This window comes from Panthera leo, assembly GCF_018350215.1.
Source record: "Panthera leo isolate Ple1 chromosome E1 unlocalized genomic scaffold, P.leo_Ple1_pat1.1 chrE1_random_Un_scaffold_49, whole genome shotgun sequence".
In the NCBI taxonomy this organism is placed as follows: Eukaryota; Metazoa; Chordata; class Mammalia; order Carnivora; family Felidae; genus Panthera; species Panthera leo.
The window spans coordinates 101,780-117,511 of NW_024962226.1; the positions used below are offsets into that span (position 1 = coordinate 101,780).

At 39.4% G+C, this 15,732-nt stretch overlaps 1 protein-coding gene and 2 long non-coding RNA genes across 3 annotated transcripts in view; 2 read left to right on the forward strand and 1 right to left on the reverse strand.

Moving 5' to 3' along the window:
• The window catches only part of LOC122212750 (leucine-rich repeat-containing protein 37A3-like), a 48,100-nt gene that overhangs the window by 19,133 nt on the left and 13,235 nt on the right, over positions 1-15,732 (forward strand). Inside the window, exons 4-5 of the mRNA XM_042926716.1 lie at positions 8,220-8,291; positions 8,855-8,929. Coding sequence (XP_042782650.1) covers positions 8,220-8,291; positions 8,855-8,929 — 147 coding nt within the window. The remainder of the gene's footprint in view (positions 1-8,219; positions 8,292-8,854; positions 8,930-15,732) is intronic.
• Positions 2,895-15,349, reverse strand: LOC122212761. Its single transcript, XR_006199284.1, has 2 exons — positions 15,223-15,349; positions 2,895-3,095 (listed from the first exon to the last, which is right to left on the reverse strand). It is a non-coding gene; the product is annotated as an uncharacterized LOC122212761 (long non-coding RNA).
• LOC122212762 lies at positions 2,986-3,668 on the forward strand. Its single transcript, XR_006199285.1, has 3 exons — positions 2,986-3,037; positions 3,154-3,193; positions 3,482-3,668. It is a non-coding gene; the product is annotated as an uncharacterized LOC122212762 (long non-coding RNA).

Genomic DNA, 15,732 nt, shown 5'->3' on the forward strand with positions numbered 1-15,732 from the left:
ACTTCCAAAAAATTATCACAGTACAGTAAGTGTGTATTGGAGGTTGGGCTCCTTGTTTGGGGCCAAACTTTTCTTTTCTTTTTTCTTTTTAACGTTTATTTATTCTGAGAGAAAGAGAGCATGCGCAAGGGAGATGCCATCCCGTGAATTCAGTCACGTTATTACCTATGTGACTTAATTACTGGGGTGTTTATAAGTTGAAACAATATTTTCTCCAGCATTAAATAAGTTTGTAAACCTTTTGGGCCCCAGCTGAGGTGGATTTATCTTGAACTGACTGAAGCTTAAACTTCAGGTCTTCTCACTTACATAGGCCCCTTCCGAAGTCTTGGGAGGGACCCTCGCAGTTCCTGTACGCATAATTTTGCATGTTTTGATGAGGCAGGATTTCCCAAAGTAGATGAGGTCCAGACCCTACAAGGCCTCGATTCACCCCTGGGTTTCAGGTAATTCTATCTCAGTAAGTTTTTTGAATGAAGCCTCTTAAGTTATTGATAAACACTGAGTGAACACGTTAGCGGTGTGGTAAAGTCTATTTTGAATCTGAAATCCACCTCAAAGCCATGCCAAGAGTTTATTAATAAGGTACCACTTTTTGAATGGTAGTAATAATCCTATTTCTTTCAGATGAAATCAGGAATGAAATATATTATGGAAAACCAACAGTGGTTGATAATCCTAAATGTTAAGTATACTTTTTTTTTCCTGACTTTAAAGTGCTTCTCCTTCATTCACCTACACAGGTGCAGACCGATGGCTTATTTTAAAAAATTCACTTCATTGCTTCTAACAGTACGAGCTCCATGAGTTTAGAAGCCGAAGGACTCTACGATGTAGAAAGGCTGTACCTTATCGGGATAGAGCACATTCACATGCTGGCTCGTCTGTGGCGCATCAGTATTGTGCCAAGAACATAAGCTCTAAGGGAGAATAAGGAAAATCTAAGCCTTACCCCTTTTGAATTATTGTTGAGAATATCGTTGAGGTAGGTGTGGCCACCCTCTGAAGGCAAAGTCGAGCCGCAGTCACAGAGACGCCCTAACGCTCCCCCAGTCAACCGCCATCTGCTTCCTTTTAGACGGCTGCGTGCCCACACAAGTTGACACACTTCAGGATATTGTCATCGCTTTTTGGTATGTACTGGAAATCCTGACAGCTTCTTCTCAGATTCAGAAAGGCATCAACGTTAAGGATGAAGATGACAACTCAGGGCTGTCCTTTTGGGGTGATTTAGGGTAACTTTTATTATTTTCCGTGTGTGGTAGTTCAGAAGCTTTGCGATAGTCATACCCAACTGTTACTTTTCTTCTCCCAGCTGCATCTGATTCTTCCCACGTATATGCCAAGGCATCTTCTTTCTCTGGGAAGCATGGTAGTTGCTCCTCTGCCCCATATCATTTCTTTAATACCTACCTCTGTTAGGTATTTACTGCGCTCCGGCACTACGCTGAGACCTTTCGCTTGTGCTGCAAGTAAGACAGTGTGTCTTAAACTCTTAGAATAGAGCTTGGCACGTGGGAAATGCTCCGGATGTGGCCCCTCACACGGCACTTCATTTTCGTTTTTCCAGCAACTCTTGTGATACAGGTAGTATCATCCTCATTTCGGGGATGAGGAAGTTGAAACTCAGAGACATCGGGAGACTTGCCTAGGTTCACACTGTCAATAAGTGACAGAACCACTTAAGAAGCTTCGCGAGTAATACAATTCCGCATTCCCTGGCACTAGGTAGGACCTGAATGACAACCGGCCTTTTGGGCGTCGTCCCTTGGAGTCAGCTTCTCACTGGAATAGGACCTTTCGAGCAGGGAGCTCCTTTTCCCTATGCTTCGGGAGCTCCTGGCCATGCCACCTATGGGCATCCCCAGGCTTCCTGCTCACCGCCTGGTGCAAATATCACATCGTCACTGCTAGGCACCCACTCTGTGCCCAGCCTTATGCTAGGTGCTTTGCACATGCTCTTTCCTTTAATCCTCAAATTGCCTTATGAGGTAAATGCTGCTAAAAAGACTCGGAGACGTTCGTTACTTAAGTCCCTTCACCAGGAAGTGACAGCCAGAATTCAGACCTAGGTCTGCCTGATTCCGGGGCCCTTGCTTCTTGGGCTGTTCCTCACTGCCAGAAACTCCTCTTCAAGGCTGTTCTCAGAACTTGAATTAAAACATGGGCTCACCATTTCAGATTCTTTAGGCTTCGCCCCTCCCCCCGCCCAACCCCTGAGAGAGGATCTACGTGATGCCGTTAGATGTCTTGTATTGAGGAGCTTCGCATGGGGAGTCATGTTCTCATGGCTCATGAACCTATGTAGATGAATAAAGGAAAGGGGTTATTCTATCCCCAAGTACTTCAAACATACTGGAATAGGGTCTAGATCACTCTACTTATTTCTTCAACTGCTTTCCTCCAAGGAGCCAGTTTTCCCTCCATGCCTTGGGATTCCAGCATAGAGAGTTTGGAGTCTGTCCTATTTGAAATGTATTTTCACTGCCTGCTTTGGACATTTTTTCAGCTAAAGCTGTTAGGATTTCAGTACATTCAGGACAGTGGTGACAAGCTTCAGTCCTCAAGTCTTCTCTGTCTCCTCAGTTAATAGAAAGGAAACGTAGCCCATCTGTCTGGACCTCTGTAGAAGAATTTGGAGAAAAAAAAAATAACACGTAAGAAATGTTCCCTTATTTTGTGAGCTACCTTTAGTCTGTCCCGTTGCTCTGCAACGGAAAGCTTTTGCAAAAATACTTGAGTTTTCCTCTTCAAATAAGATAGAGTTTTTTAAAAAACAAAAAAATATCTAGAACAGTATTTCTTCAACTTTGATTATGAGACAGTCTTTGAGGATAACTGTTGTTATGTTTTACTCCCATAAAGATAAGCCCACGAATATCCAAAAGCCAATAGACTGAGTCAGCACACGTTTTATCTGTAAAATGAGGGAATTGAACGGAAATGGAGATGATGTCTAGTGCAGCGTCCACCGTTCGTTCGTATCGCAGTCTGTGGAAAGACAATTGCTGTCGGTCCAGCAGATGTAACCTGTCGGGTCAGTTCTCATTCTCCCCTTGGCTCAGGCACAATAGCTCCATGAAGAGAAGGCGGCACTAAAGACAGGAGGAGATAGGATAACTTGGAGTGGCCTGTATTTTGTTTTCACTACAGATAAACACAGGGCATTCATCTCAGCAGGAGGGCTGCCTGGGTAAGAGGAAGCACCGAGCCGATGGGTATAAGGCCATGGGTGAGCTACCAGGAAAGAGGGGGGGACAGTGGGGGTAGAGCACTGAGATAGTTGGGGGAAGGATAACAAACTACTAAATTGTTTTGGCTGCATAATTCTTCATAGTCTTTCTTAATAGGGAGCCAGGGGGGCGGGGCGGGGGGGGGGGGGGAGAAGTGGGCAGGGGAAGACACACACGTGGAAGAGGTTACTTGCACAGAGCCCGCCAGTAAGCTTGTAGGTATTAATGCCATTTTTATTTTTTCAAAGCCAAAGGACATTCGGAGCCTCAAGGTTGAGGAACTGTGTTTAACCAGACATGTGACACTCACGTTCTTTCTCTTCATAACATCGTCTGACTGGATATTAACTAGTGTTACACAAACCCGACATGTTAATGGGCCTGAAAAAACGTAGAAGAAGGGGCTGGAATAGGAAGAATAGGGGAGTTTCCAAGGCAAGAACAAAAATGCATGGCTCCCAGCCGCACCGCTAACTCCCTCTGACCTCCGTTGTGGAAGAGTTTGAATCTTCGCTCCCCTTTTCTCCACCTACTAACATGTTTGATCTTCTGGCAACTGGTTCTCTATTTATCACAACATGGTTCTTTTTTTTTTTTCTTCAAATTGAGATATAGTCCGCATAATAGAATATGCAACATTATAAAGTATATAGTCCAATGGTATACTTTGATAGACAATAATCACTGCTAATTCCAGAACATTGTCATTGCCCCCCTCGAAAGAAATACCATACCCATCAGCCTTTACTCCCCATTCCCCCCTCCTCCCAGGCCCCTGGCAACAACTAATTTACCTTCTGCCCCTATGGATTTGCCTATTCTGGACATTTCATAGAAATGTGTGTCTAGTTTCTTTCACATGGCTTGTTGGCTTCAAGATTTATCCGGTTGTAGCATGTTTCAGTACTTCATTCCTTTTTTTAATGTTTATTTATTTTTGAAAGAGAGCGCACACACAAGCGGGGAAGGGGCAGAGAGAGAGGGGGACAGAGGATCCAAAACCACAGAGCCTGATGTAGAGCTCGAACTCATGAACTGTGAGATGACGACCTGAGCCAAAGTCAGATGCTTAACCGACTGAGCCACCCAGGTGCTCCAGTCACATTTTGTTCATCCATTCGTGAGTTATTGGACATTTGGATTATTTTGACTTTTTGGCTATTGTGAATAATGCTGCTATGAGTATTCATGTACAAGTTTTTGTGTGGTCATATGTTTTTAATTCTCTTGGGTACATACCTAAGAGTGGAATTGCTGGGTCATGTAGTAACTCTATATTTAACCCTTTTGAGGAACTGCCGAACTGTTTTCCACAGTGACTACACCATTTTACATTCCCACCAATGTATGAAGATTCTGGTTTCCCCAAATCTTGCTACCACTTATCATTGTCTCTCTGTTCGATCATAGCCATCTTAGTGAGTGTAGAGTACTATCTCATTGTAGCTTTGATTTATATTTCCCTAATGACCTAAGACATTGAGCATCTTTTCATGTGCTTATTGGCCATTCATGTATTTTCTTTGGCGAAATGTCTCTTCAAATCCTTTACCCATTTAAACATTTGATTATTTGTCTTTTCACTGAGTTTTAAGAGTTCTTTATATATTCTGGATGTTCTGGATACTAGACTTGTATCAGACATATGATAGTTTTGGGTTGTTTTTTTATTTTTAAATAAAGTCCAGTTTATCTATTTTTCCTTTGGTTTGTTGTGCTTTTTGTGTCATGTCTAAGAAACCGTCGCCTAAATCCAAGGTCATAAAGATTTCTCTCCTGAGAGTTTTATAGCTTGAGCTCTTCCTTCTAGGTCTTTGACTCATTTTGAGTTAAAATTTATATATGGTGTGAAGTGTAGGAATCCAACTACATTATTTGGTATGGGGATATACGGTTGTCCCAGCATCATTTGAAAAGACTAGTCTTCCCACGTTGAATGGTGTTGGCACCCTTGTTGAAAATCAGTGGGCCATAAATGTGAGGATTTGTTCCTGGACTGTCAGTTCTGTTCCATCAACTTACATGTCTGTTCTTTTGCCAGTACCACACCGTGATTACTGTAGTTTCGAAGTAGGTTTTGAAACCAGGGCGTGTGAGTCTTCCCATTGTGTTGTTCTGTGTCAAAATCGTTTTGGAGCACCCGGGTAGCTCAGTTGGTTAAGTGGCCGGCTCTTGATTTCAGCTCAGGTCATGACCTCATGGTTTGTGAGATGGAACCCCGTGTTGCAATCTGCACTGACAGCATGGAGCCTGCTTGGGATGCTCCCTCTCCTTCTCCCTCTGCCCCTCCCCTGCTCACACTTGGGAATTCCCCACTCACACTCGCTCATGTTTGCTCTTCTGCACGGGTGTGTATGCTCGCTGTCTCTCAAAATGAATAGATAAACTTTTTTTTTTTTTTTAAAAAGATCATTTTGGCTATTCTCGGTCCCTTGAATTGACATACAGATTTTAGAATTAGCTTGCCAATTTTTGGAAAGAAGTCAGTTGGGGTTTGGATAGGGATTATACTGAAACCACAGTTCAATTTGGGGTATAGTGCCATTTTACCAATATTTTCTTCTGGTCCGTGAACATGGCATATCTTTACACTTATTTCAATCTTCTTTAATTTCTTTCAACAACGTTTTGTGGTTTTTAGTGTGATTCTTGCACTTCTTTGGTTAAATGTTTTCCTAAGTATTTTGTTCTTTTGAGTACTGTTATACATGGAATTGTTTTTCTAATTTTATTTTTGGAATAGTCATTGCTGATGTATAGAAATAAAGCTAATTTTTACATATTGATCTTGTGTCCTGTAACCTTGCTGAACTCATTTATTAGTGCTAAGGTTTTTTTTCTACATTCCCAGGAATATGTCTTGTGGTCTTCTAGTTACCCAGGAAGATGTTGGAGCATTTCAAAGTCCCTATGGACATCTCATTTCTCAGCTTTTTCCTTTTAGGCTTTTTGTTTAGGCTATTTTTTGTCTTGTTATCAATTGCCTCACATAGCTGCCAGATTAAAACATTTATCTATAATTGTTTTCAAAAAATGCCCCTTGGGAAGAGGCTATTTTAGCACTGTGCAGTTCTCAGTGAGGTCAAGGGCAAGGCTTTCAAGTGAAGTTTTTTAGGGACCCCACTAGACAGGTAAAACAATGACAGTTTGTTCCTTGGGAATGAGGCTTTAAGGAACTTGAGCTCCATTCTGTTCCCCTGGGATGTGGGCAATTTTTAAGGCTACCATCACGATGGAGAGCAGAGGTTGAGGACAAGTTAAAACAACAGAGCTCACTGTTCTCATAGAAATTAGTAATTTTTTCTTTAATAAATGCTCTCCGGGTTGCTGCAAGCCCATTGGTTAAAATTTCCAAAGTTCTGAGAAAGTTGATTTTGACCATTTTTGCTAGTTTTTTGTTGTTGTTGTTGCTTTTACGGAAGGATGAATTTTCAGACGTCCTTCCTTTCTCATTTTCACTGATTCACCTGTAACAGGGCTTTAAAATGTCTAAAGTCTCAGGGCACCTGGGTGGCTCAGTTAACTGCCTGACTCTTGATTTCGGCTCAGGTCATGATCTTGCGGTCATGGGATCAAGCCCCATGTCAGGCTCTGCACTGGGCATGGAGCCTGCTTGGGATTCTCTCTCTCTCTCTTCCTCTGCCTCTCCTTCACTCATACTCTTGTACTCTCTCTCTCAAAAAATAGAATACAAAAATAAAAAATGAAATCTCTAAAGTCTCAATGATCACAGGCTAATTAAATACTTAATCATGGGAGATGATTAGAGGAAAGGAATAAAAATAGAAAATGTAATTCTTAGAGAAGCTCTCCCAGATGGAGAGATGAAGTTCAGCAAAGTGTTTCTATATTTAATGCTCTCAAAGTTAAGTTTAAGGTAACGGCTATTTTAAACCCCCTTTTTTTTTCATACAAGTTAAATACAGGCTTTGGAGTCAGAACTGAGTTCAGATTCCAGCTCTGCTTCTTGACTGGCTTGACAAACTGGGACAAATTATACAACCTCTCTGTACTTCAGTTTCCTCACTTGTAAAATGGGGTAATGATGTATCTATCACATAAGGTTATTGTGAGGTTTAAATGTGAAATGCTGATCACAGATGCCCTATGGCTCAATAGTATTGGTTGTGATGATTATCCTTATAATTTTGCAAAAGTACAGTGATGATTCTTGAGCAGAGTCAACCTAAAGGCAGATTTTCTTTTCTTTCTTCCTGTTTCCTTCACTTTATTTTTGCTGTAAAGAACTGAGAAGAAAATCTACTCGGCATTTTGGAATAAAAACTTGTGTCAAGCAGTGACAAAAAGTTATTTATTCAACAAGCCTTCACTAAGTAACTAGTAAATAACAAGCACTCTGTCAGGCACAGGGACAAAAATGACAATAGAGTATGGTCCCTGCCCTCAAGGAGCTGGCAGTCCAGGAGATGGATAAGGAAACGGGATCATATGCCACCTAACAAAGGCTGTCATAGGAGAATACACATGGTGGGGGTATAGCTTTCACCATTTCCTCTTAGATTAATCCCTTTGTCTTTGGCCCCCAAACTGAGGAATTGGTCCTATTTTTGTCTTTAACCGGGTGTTTTAAACTGTGGAATTTTTTACATTTCTAGAGATAAAGGAAAAGCACCTAGAATTACAGAGGACACTAGAAACAGTATTTCCTACAGAGCCTGGGCTTCCTACCAGCATAGTCACTTCTAGGATTTTCAGCCCAAAAAGTTCTTTGGCATATCTTTGCTTTGCTGTCCACGTAAAAAAAAAAAATTTTTTTTTTCCTCTTTCTGTTCTCCACTTTATCGTCCAGAGAGCTGGGTAGTTCCCAAAGGAAGAGTGCTTTACAGAATCTAAGGGTGATTTATAGGCAAAGGCAGAAAATGATTAGTTTTCACCTTCCAGTTCCATACCCCCAAAATGAACATAAACTTTCATGGTAGTCATTACTGGAAATGCAGATAATTTTAATTCCATTGCATTTTTCAGAATTATCAGTCGTAACCCTCTGTCAACTGTTGAAGATTCCTATCTTTTTAAGTTGCCAGCATTAAAATATTTGTAAGTATTGCAACAATCTCATGGCTCATGAGATGATTTCTGATCGTTTTTGTTGTCATCAAAAGATTAAGTATTTTGCGTTTCGGTTAAAAAGTCGTAATTTAAATTTTAACTGGGTTATTGAAATAAGCATTATTAGCAAAGAAAAAACGTATATGGGCAAGATAGCCTGCAGAGGAAGGAGTAGTATTGAAGAACACATAACAGACATGGGACTTGTAGATGTAGGTAGAAATACCATTTATCTCAAAGTGGAAAGTGGAGTAAGGTGTATATTAAAAGAAAAAAAGACTAATCAAGAGAGGTGGATGCAATTGAGAATGAAAATGAGGATAAGAGTAAAAAGGATTGTACTGTTGAGCACCAAGGTGATTAATTTGATGATGCACATAAAATGTCTTCATTGGGAGCTTTCTGAAATTATTGTCCATAGCAAGAAAACTCTTGAGCTGACTTGACAAAGAAGCCAGAATTGAAGTAATCACATGTTGCTAAGTATCTTTTTAGGTACAGAATTTTTATCCTTGGGTTCAAATCACGCATGTTTGGGCTTTCTCCTTCAGAGACATGGGATCAACACAGGTGTCACTTACAACAGTTGAGAGCATCCTCATGATGACCGTTGAATTGGAAACACTGTAAGTTGATTTTTCTTATGTGTATTTTCACTTAGTTGTTTACTTAGATTTGTTTTATTGTTTTCTTAAGTCAGATTTATTGAGGTATAAAATTTACTCTTTTTAAGCATACAGTTTGATGAGTTTTGACAAACGTGTAGTTATGTAACCACCACCACATTTGAGACGTAGAACGTTTCTGTCACCCCAAAAGGCCCCTATGTGCCTTTGCAGCCAATCCCCTTTTCTCACCACCAGCCCTGGCAACCACCAACCTAATTTTTGTCCCTATAGTTTTGCCTTTTCTACAGTGTCTTATAAATGAAATCATACAAGGGGCACCTGGGTGGCTCAGGCAGTTAAGCGTCCGACTTCAGCTCAGGTCATGATCTCGCGGTCTGTGAGTTCAAGCCCTGCATCGGACTCTGTCCTGACAGCTCAGAGCCTGGAGCCTGCTTCGGATTCTGTGTCTCCCTGTCTCTCTACCCCTTCCCCATTTGCACTCCATCTCTCTCTCTCTCTCTCAAAAATAAATGAACATTAAAAAAAATAAATAAATGAAATCATACAGTATGCAGTCTTCTGTGATTGGTTCCTTTCAGCATAATCCTTTTGAGATTCATCCATGTTTGTTTTTTTTTTAACTTTTTTAACGTTTATTTATTTTTGAGAAACAGAGAGCATAAGCAGGAGAGGGGCAGAGAGAGAGAGAGAGAGACACAGAACCCGAAGCAGGCTCCAGGCTCTGTCAGCACAGAGCCCAATACAGGGCATGAACCTGCGGAACATGAGATCATGGCCTGAGCCAAAGTCGGTCACTTATCTGACTGAGCCACCCAGGCACCCCAGAGACTCATCCATGTTTTTGCACATGTCAGTAGTTCATTTCCTTTTTATTGCCGAGTCGTATTGCAGTTGTGAGGATATACCAGTTTGTTTATGCATTCATCAGTTAATGGGCATTTGAGTTGTTTCTAGCTTTTTGGCCTTTATGAATAAAGTTGCTTAAAACACTTACATGCAGGTCTTCGTGTGAGCATATGTTTTCATTGGGGGAGGGGGGCAGGTGGTAAAATACCTAATGGCAGGATTGCTACATCATATGCTGAGTGTATATTTAACTTTTTAAGAAACTGCTTACCTGTTTTCTAAAGTGGATGTACCATTTTGCATTGCAGCCAGCAGTATATGAGATCTTCTATCTATCCTTTCTTCTAATGTCTTTATCTATTTTTCATAAGGTGAATGTTGGCCTTAAAATTGAGTTGGGAAGTATTCCCCTCTCTTCAATTCTCTAGTACAGTTTGTGCAGAATTGGCATTATTTTTTCCTTAAATGTTTGCTAGAATTCACCAGTGAAGCCATGTGGGCTTGAAGCTTTCTTTGTGAGAAAGTGTTAAACTACAGATTTTATTTTTGTAATAGTGCTACTTAAATTACATACTTTATTTTTTTGAGTAGTTCATGTCTTTCAGGGAATCTATTTCATCTTGAAGTTATTGACATAAAGTATTTTATAATAATCCCTTATTATCCTTTTAGTATCTGTAGAATTGTAGTGATGTCATTCCTCTCATTTTTGATATTGATAATTTGTGTCTTCTCTTGTCTTTTCTTGATAAATCTGGCCAGAAGTTTATCAGTTTTACTTATCTTCTCTAAAAAGTGCCTTTTCATTACAGTGACTTCTCTATTTTTGTTTTCCTTTTCAGAAATTTCTGCTTTGATCTTTATCATTCCATTTTCTCTCCTTACTCAGTGATGAATTTCCTTTTCTTTTTCTAGTTTCTTAAAAGTGGACACTGGGGAAGATGAATACTATATGAGCAACATCCCACATGTTGACATGTTGTGTTTTCAGTTTCAGTTGGTACAAAATAGTTTCTAATATCCATTTTGACTTATTTGACCAATAGGGTTACTTAGGAGTGTGTTGGTTAGTTTCTAAATATTTGGAGATTTTACAGATCTGTTAATTTGTTATTTAATTCCATTGTGGTCACAGAACAATATGTTGGATGACTGAAATCCTTTTAAATTTATTGAGGCTTGTTTTATAGCCAATGAATTCTGGTGATAGATGAGAATATGGCCTATTTTGATAAATATTATGTGTCCACTTGAAAGAAAATATGTAGTCTGCTGATTTGGTGTGGAGTATTCTATAAATGTCAACTAGGTCAAGTAGGTTGGTAGTATTTTTCAAGTCTGATGTATCATTACTCATTTTCTATATATTTTTTCTGTCAATTATTGAGAGAGGGATATTGAAATCTCCAACTATAATTGAGTGCTTATGTGTCTCTCTTTCCTATTCTCCTTAATATATTTGGAAGTTCTATTATCAGATACATAAATTTTTAAGTTATGTCTTTTCTAATAGTTGACATTTCTATCACAATGGAATAACCTCATTTATCCCTGGTAATATCTTTGCTTTGAAATTGACTTTGTCCTATAGTAAATATAGCCACTCAAGGTTTCGTTTGATTAGTGTTAGCAAAGCATAATTTCTTCCATATTTTTAACCTACTTATATCTTTGTATTGAAGATGAATCTTATAGACAGCATATAGTTGGCTTTTGCTTTTTTATCCAGTATGACAACTCTATCTTTTAATTAGGTGATTATACCATTTATATTTAATGTAATTATTTATATGCTTACATTTAAAGCTACTGTCTACTCTTTTCTATGTATCCCATCTGTTCTTTGTTTCTTTTCTTTTTCTTTTTCTTCTTCTTCCTGCTCTTGGGTTGATTTAGTACGTTTTATTATTTTTTGGTGGGGGGATAAATAGTTACAACTCAGGTTTTGTTATTTTAGTAGCTGTTTAATGGTTTGTAGTGTTCATGTTTAACTTATCACAGTCTATCTTCAAATGATATTATATGATTTCATGAATAGTATAAGAACCTTACAATAAATAGTGTACTTCCATTGTTCCCCTCCTGACCTTTGTGCTATTGTTTTCATACATTTTACTTTTAGCACACCATATTATTTTTTTTGTTTAAATAGTCAGTTATCTTTTTTTATTTTTGTATTTTTGAGAGAGACAGAGTGCAAGTGGGGGAGGGGCAGAGAGAGAGGGAGACACAGAATCTGAAGCAGGCTCCAGGCTCTGAGCTGTAGACACAGAGCCTGATGTGGGGCCTGAAATCACAGACTATGAGATCATGACCTGAGCTGAAGTCAGATGCTTAACTGACTGAGCCACCTGGGTGCCCCTCAATTATCTCTTTTATTGAAGTATATATAGATCATGTAATATTAAATTAGTTTCAGGTGTACAACACAGTGATCTTTTATATACATTATGAAATGCTCACAACACAGTGATCAATTATATACATTATGAAATGCTCACCACAATAAGTATATTACAGTATTATTGACTATATTCCCTATGCTGTACTTTTCATCTGGTGACTTATTTATTTTATAACTGCAAGTTGGTACCTCTTAACCCTTTTCACTCATTTTGTCCATATCCCCAGTTTGTTCTCCATATTTACAAGTGTTTTCTCTTTTTTGTTGTTGTTTATTCATTCATTTGGTTTTTTGTTTATTTTTTGTTTATTTTTTACCTTGTTTTATTTTTTATTTTTTAAAATTTGCATCCAAATTAGTTAGCATATAGTGCAACAATGATTTCAGGAGTAGAGTCCTTAGTGCCCCTTACCCATTTAGCCCATCCCCCCTCCCACAACCCCTCCAGTAACCCTCAGTTTGTTTTCCATATTTATGAGTCTCTTCTGTTTTGTCCCCCTCCCTGTTCTTATATTATTTTTGTTTCCCTTCCCTATGTTCATCTGTTTTGTCTCTTAAAGTCCTCATATGAGTGAAGTGATAGGATTTTTGTCTTTCACTGACTAATTTCACTTAGCGTAATACCCTCCAGTTCCATCCATGTAGTTGCAAACGGCAAGATTTCATTCTTTTTGATTGCCAAGTAATACTCCATTGTATATATATACCGCATCTTTCATCCATTCATCCATCAATGGACATTTGGGCTCTTTCCATACTTTGGCTATTGTTGATAGTGCTGCTATAAACATTGGGTGCACATGCCCCTTCAAATCAGCATTTTTGTACCCTTTGGTTAAATGCCTAGTAGTACAATTGCTGGGTTGTAGGGTAGTTCTATTCTTAACTTTTTAAAAACCTCCATACTGTTTTCCAGAGTGGCTACAGCAGTTTGCATTCCCACCAGCAGTGCAGAAGGGTTCCCCTTTCTCCACATCTGTTGTTTCCTGAGTTATTAATTTTAGCCATTCTGACACATGTGAGGTGGTATCTCATTGTGATTTTGATTTGTATTTCCTTGATGATGAGTGATATTGAGCATCTTTTCATGTGTCTGTTAGCCTTCCGGATGTCTTCTTTGAAAAACTGTCTATTCATGTCTTCTGCCCTTTTCTTAACTGGATTATGTATTTGATTTTTTGGGTGTTGAGTCCTTTATATATTTTGGATACTAGCCCTTTATCAGATTATGTCATTTGCAAATATGTTCTCCCATTTCATCAGTTGCCTTTTAATTTTGTTGATTGTTTCCTTTGCTGTACAGCTTTTTATCTTTTTTTAATGGATGTTTGTTTTTGAGAGAGAGAGCACAAGAGTGGGGTAGGGGCAGAGAGTGAGGGAGACAGAGGATCTGAGCAGGCTCCGCACTGTCAACAGAGAGTCGATGCGGAACTCGAACTCACAAACCGTGAGATTATGACCTGAGCTGAAGTCAGAAGCTTAACCGACTGAGACACCCAGGTGCCCCAGAAGGTTTTTATCTTGATGAGGTCCCAATAATTCATTTAAAAAAATGTTTGTTTGTTTGTTTGTTTACGTTTATTTTTGAGAGAGAGAGACAGAGTGCAAGCAGGGGAGGGGCAGAGAGAGAGAGGGAGACACAGCATCTGAAACAGGCTCCAGGCTCCAAGCTGTCAGCACAGAGCCTGACACGGGGCTCAGACTCACGAACTGTAAGATCATGATCTGAGCCAAGTCAGATACTTAACCAACTGAGCCACCCAGGTGCCCCTATTAATTAATTAATTAATTAATTAAGAACATGGACACACACATACATGTATACATGGGGGGGAGCAGAGAGAGAGGGAGAGAGAGAATCTCAAGTGGAGAGAGAATCCTGATGCGGGGTTCAATCCACGACCCTGAGATCACGACCTGAGCCAACACCAAGAGTCAGGCATTCAACCCGCTAAGCCACCCAGGCACTCCTCAGTAGTTCATTTGTACTTTTGTTTCCCTTGCCTCTGGAGACGTGTCTCTAGTAAGAAGTTGCTTTAGCTGAGATCAAAGAGGTTTCTGCCTGTGTTCTCCTCTAGGATTTTGATGGTTTCCCGTCTCACATTTAGGTCTTTCATCCATTTTGAATTTATTTTTGTGTATGGTGTAAAAAAGTGGTTTAGTTTCATTCTTCTGCACGTTACGGTCCAGTTTTCCCAACACCATTTATTGCGAAGACTATCTTTTTTCCATTGGATATTCTGCTTTATCGAAGATTAGTTGACCATATATTTGTGGCTCCATTTCTCGGTTCTCTATTCTATTCTATTGATCTATGTGTCTGTTTTTGTGCAGTACCACACTGTCTTGATGATTCCAGCTTTGTAATACAGTTTGAAGTCCAGAATCATGATGCCTCCAGCTTTGTTTGTTTGTTTTTTCCCAACATTATAATTCGGGGTCTTTTCTTGTTCCATACAACTTTTAGAATTGTTTGTTCTCGCTCTGTGAAAAATACTGGTGTTTGATAGGGATTGAATTGAATGTGTAGTTTGCTTTGAGTAGTATAGACATTTTAACAATATTTGTTCTTCCAATCCTTGAGCATGGGATGTTTTTCCATTTCTTTCTGTCTTCTTCAATTTATTTTCATAAGCGTTCTATTGTTTTCAGCATACAGATCTTTTACCTCTTTGATTAGGTTTATTCCTAGGTATCTTATGGTTTTTGGTGTTTGTTTTTTTTTTTAATTTTAGAGACAGAGTGTACAAGTTGGGGAGAGGGGCAGAGGAGAGAGAGAGAGAGAGAGAGAGAGAGAGAGAGAGAATATCTTAAGAGAATCTTAATCTAATCCATGCTGAGCGTGGAGCCTGACACAGGGCTCGATCTCACGACCCTGAGATCCTGAGCCGAAATCAAGAGTAGGATGCTTCATTGACTTAGCCCATCCAGGCACCCCTTGTTTGTTTGTTTTTTTCTGAGATTCTACATATAAGTGAAATCATATAGTGAAATGATATACATACATATAGTGAAGTGAAATCATAACCTATATAGTTACCAGTTCTAATGTTCTTCATTCCTTTGTGTGGATCCACATTTCCGTCTGCTATCCTTTTCCTTCTGCTTAAAAATACTTTCTTTAGGGGCACCTGGGTGGCTCAGTCAGTTAAGCATCCAACTCTTGATTTTGGCTCAGGTCATAATCTCACAGTTTGTGAGCTCAAGTCCCGCGTTGGGCTTTGCTTGGGATTCTCTGTCTCCTCAGTGCTCTTTCCCCCTTGCACACGCATACTGCACGTGCCCTCTCTCTCTGTCTCTCAAATAAACATTTAAAAAAATACTTCCTTTGGCATTTCTACAGTGTAAGCCTGCTAATGATGAATTCTTCCAGCTCTTGTATGTCTCAGATAGTCTATCTTGCTTTTATTTTTGAAAGATTTGGGTATAGAATTCTAGCTTGATGGCTATTTGGTCCCCCTCTCCTTTTCACTGCCTGAAAGATGTTGCCCCACCGAGTTCTGGCTTACATTATTTCCAACAAGAAATATGTTGTCATTGTTATATCTTT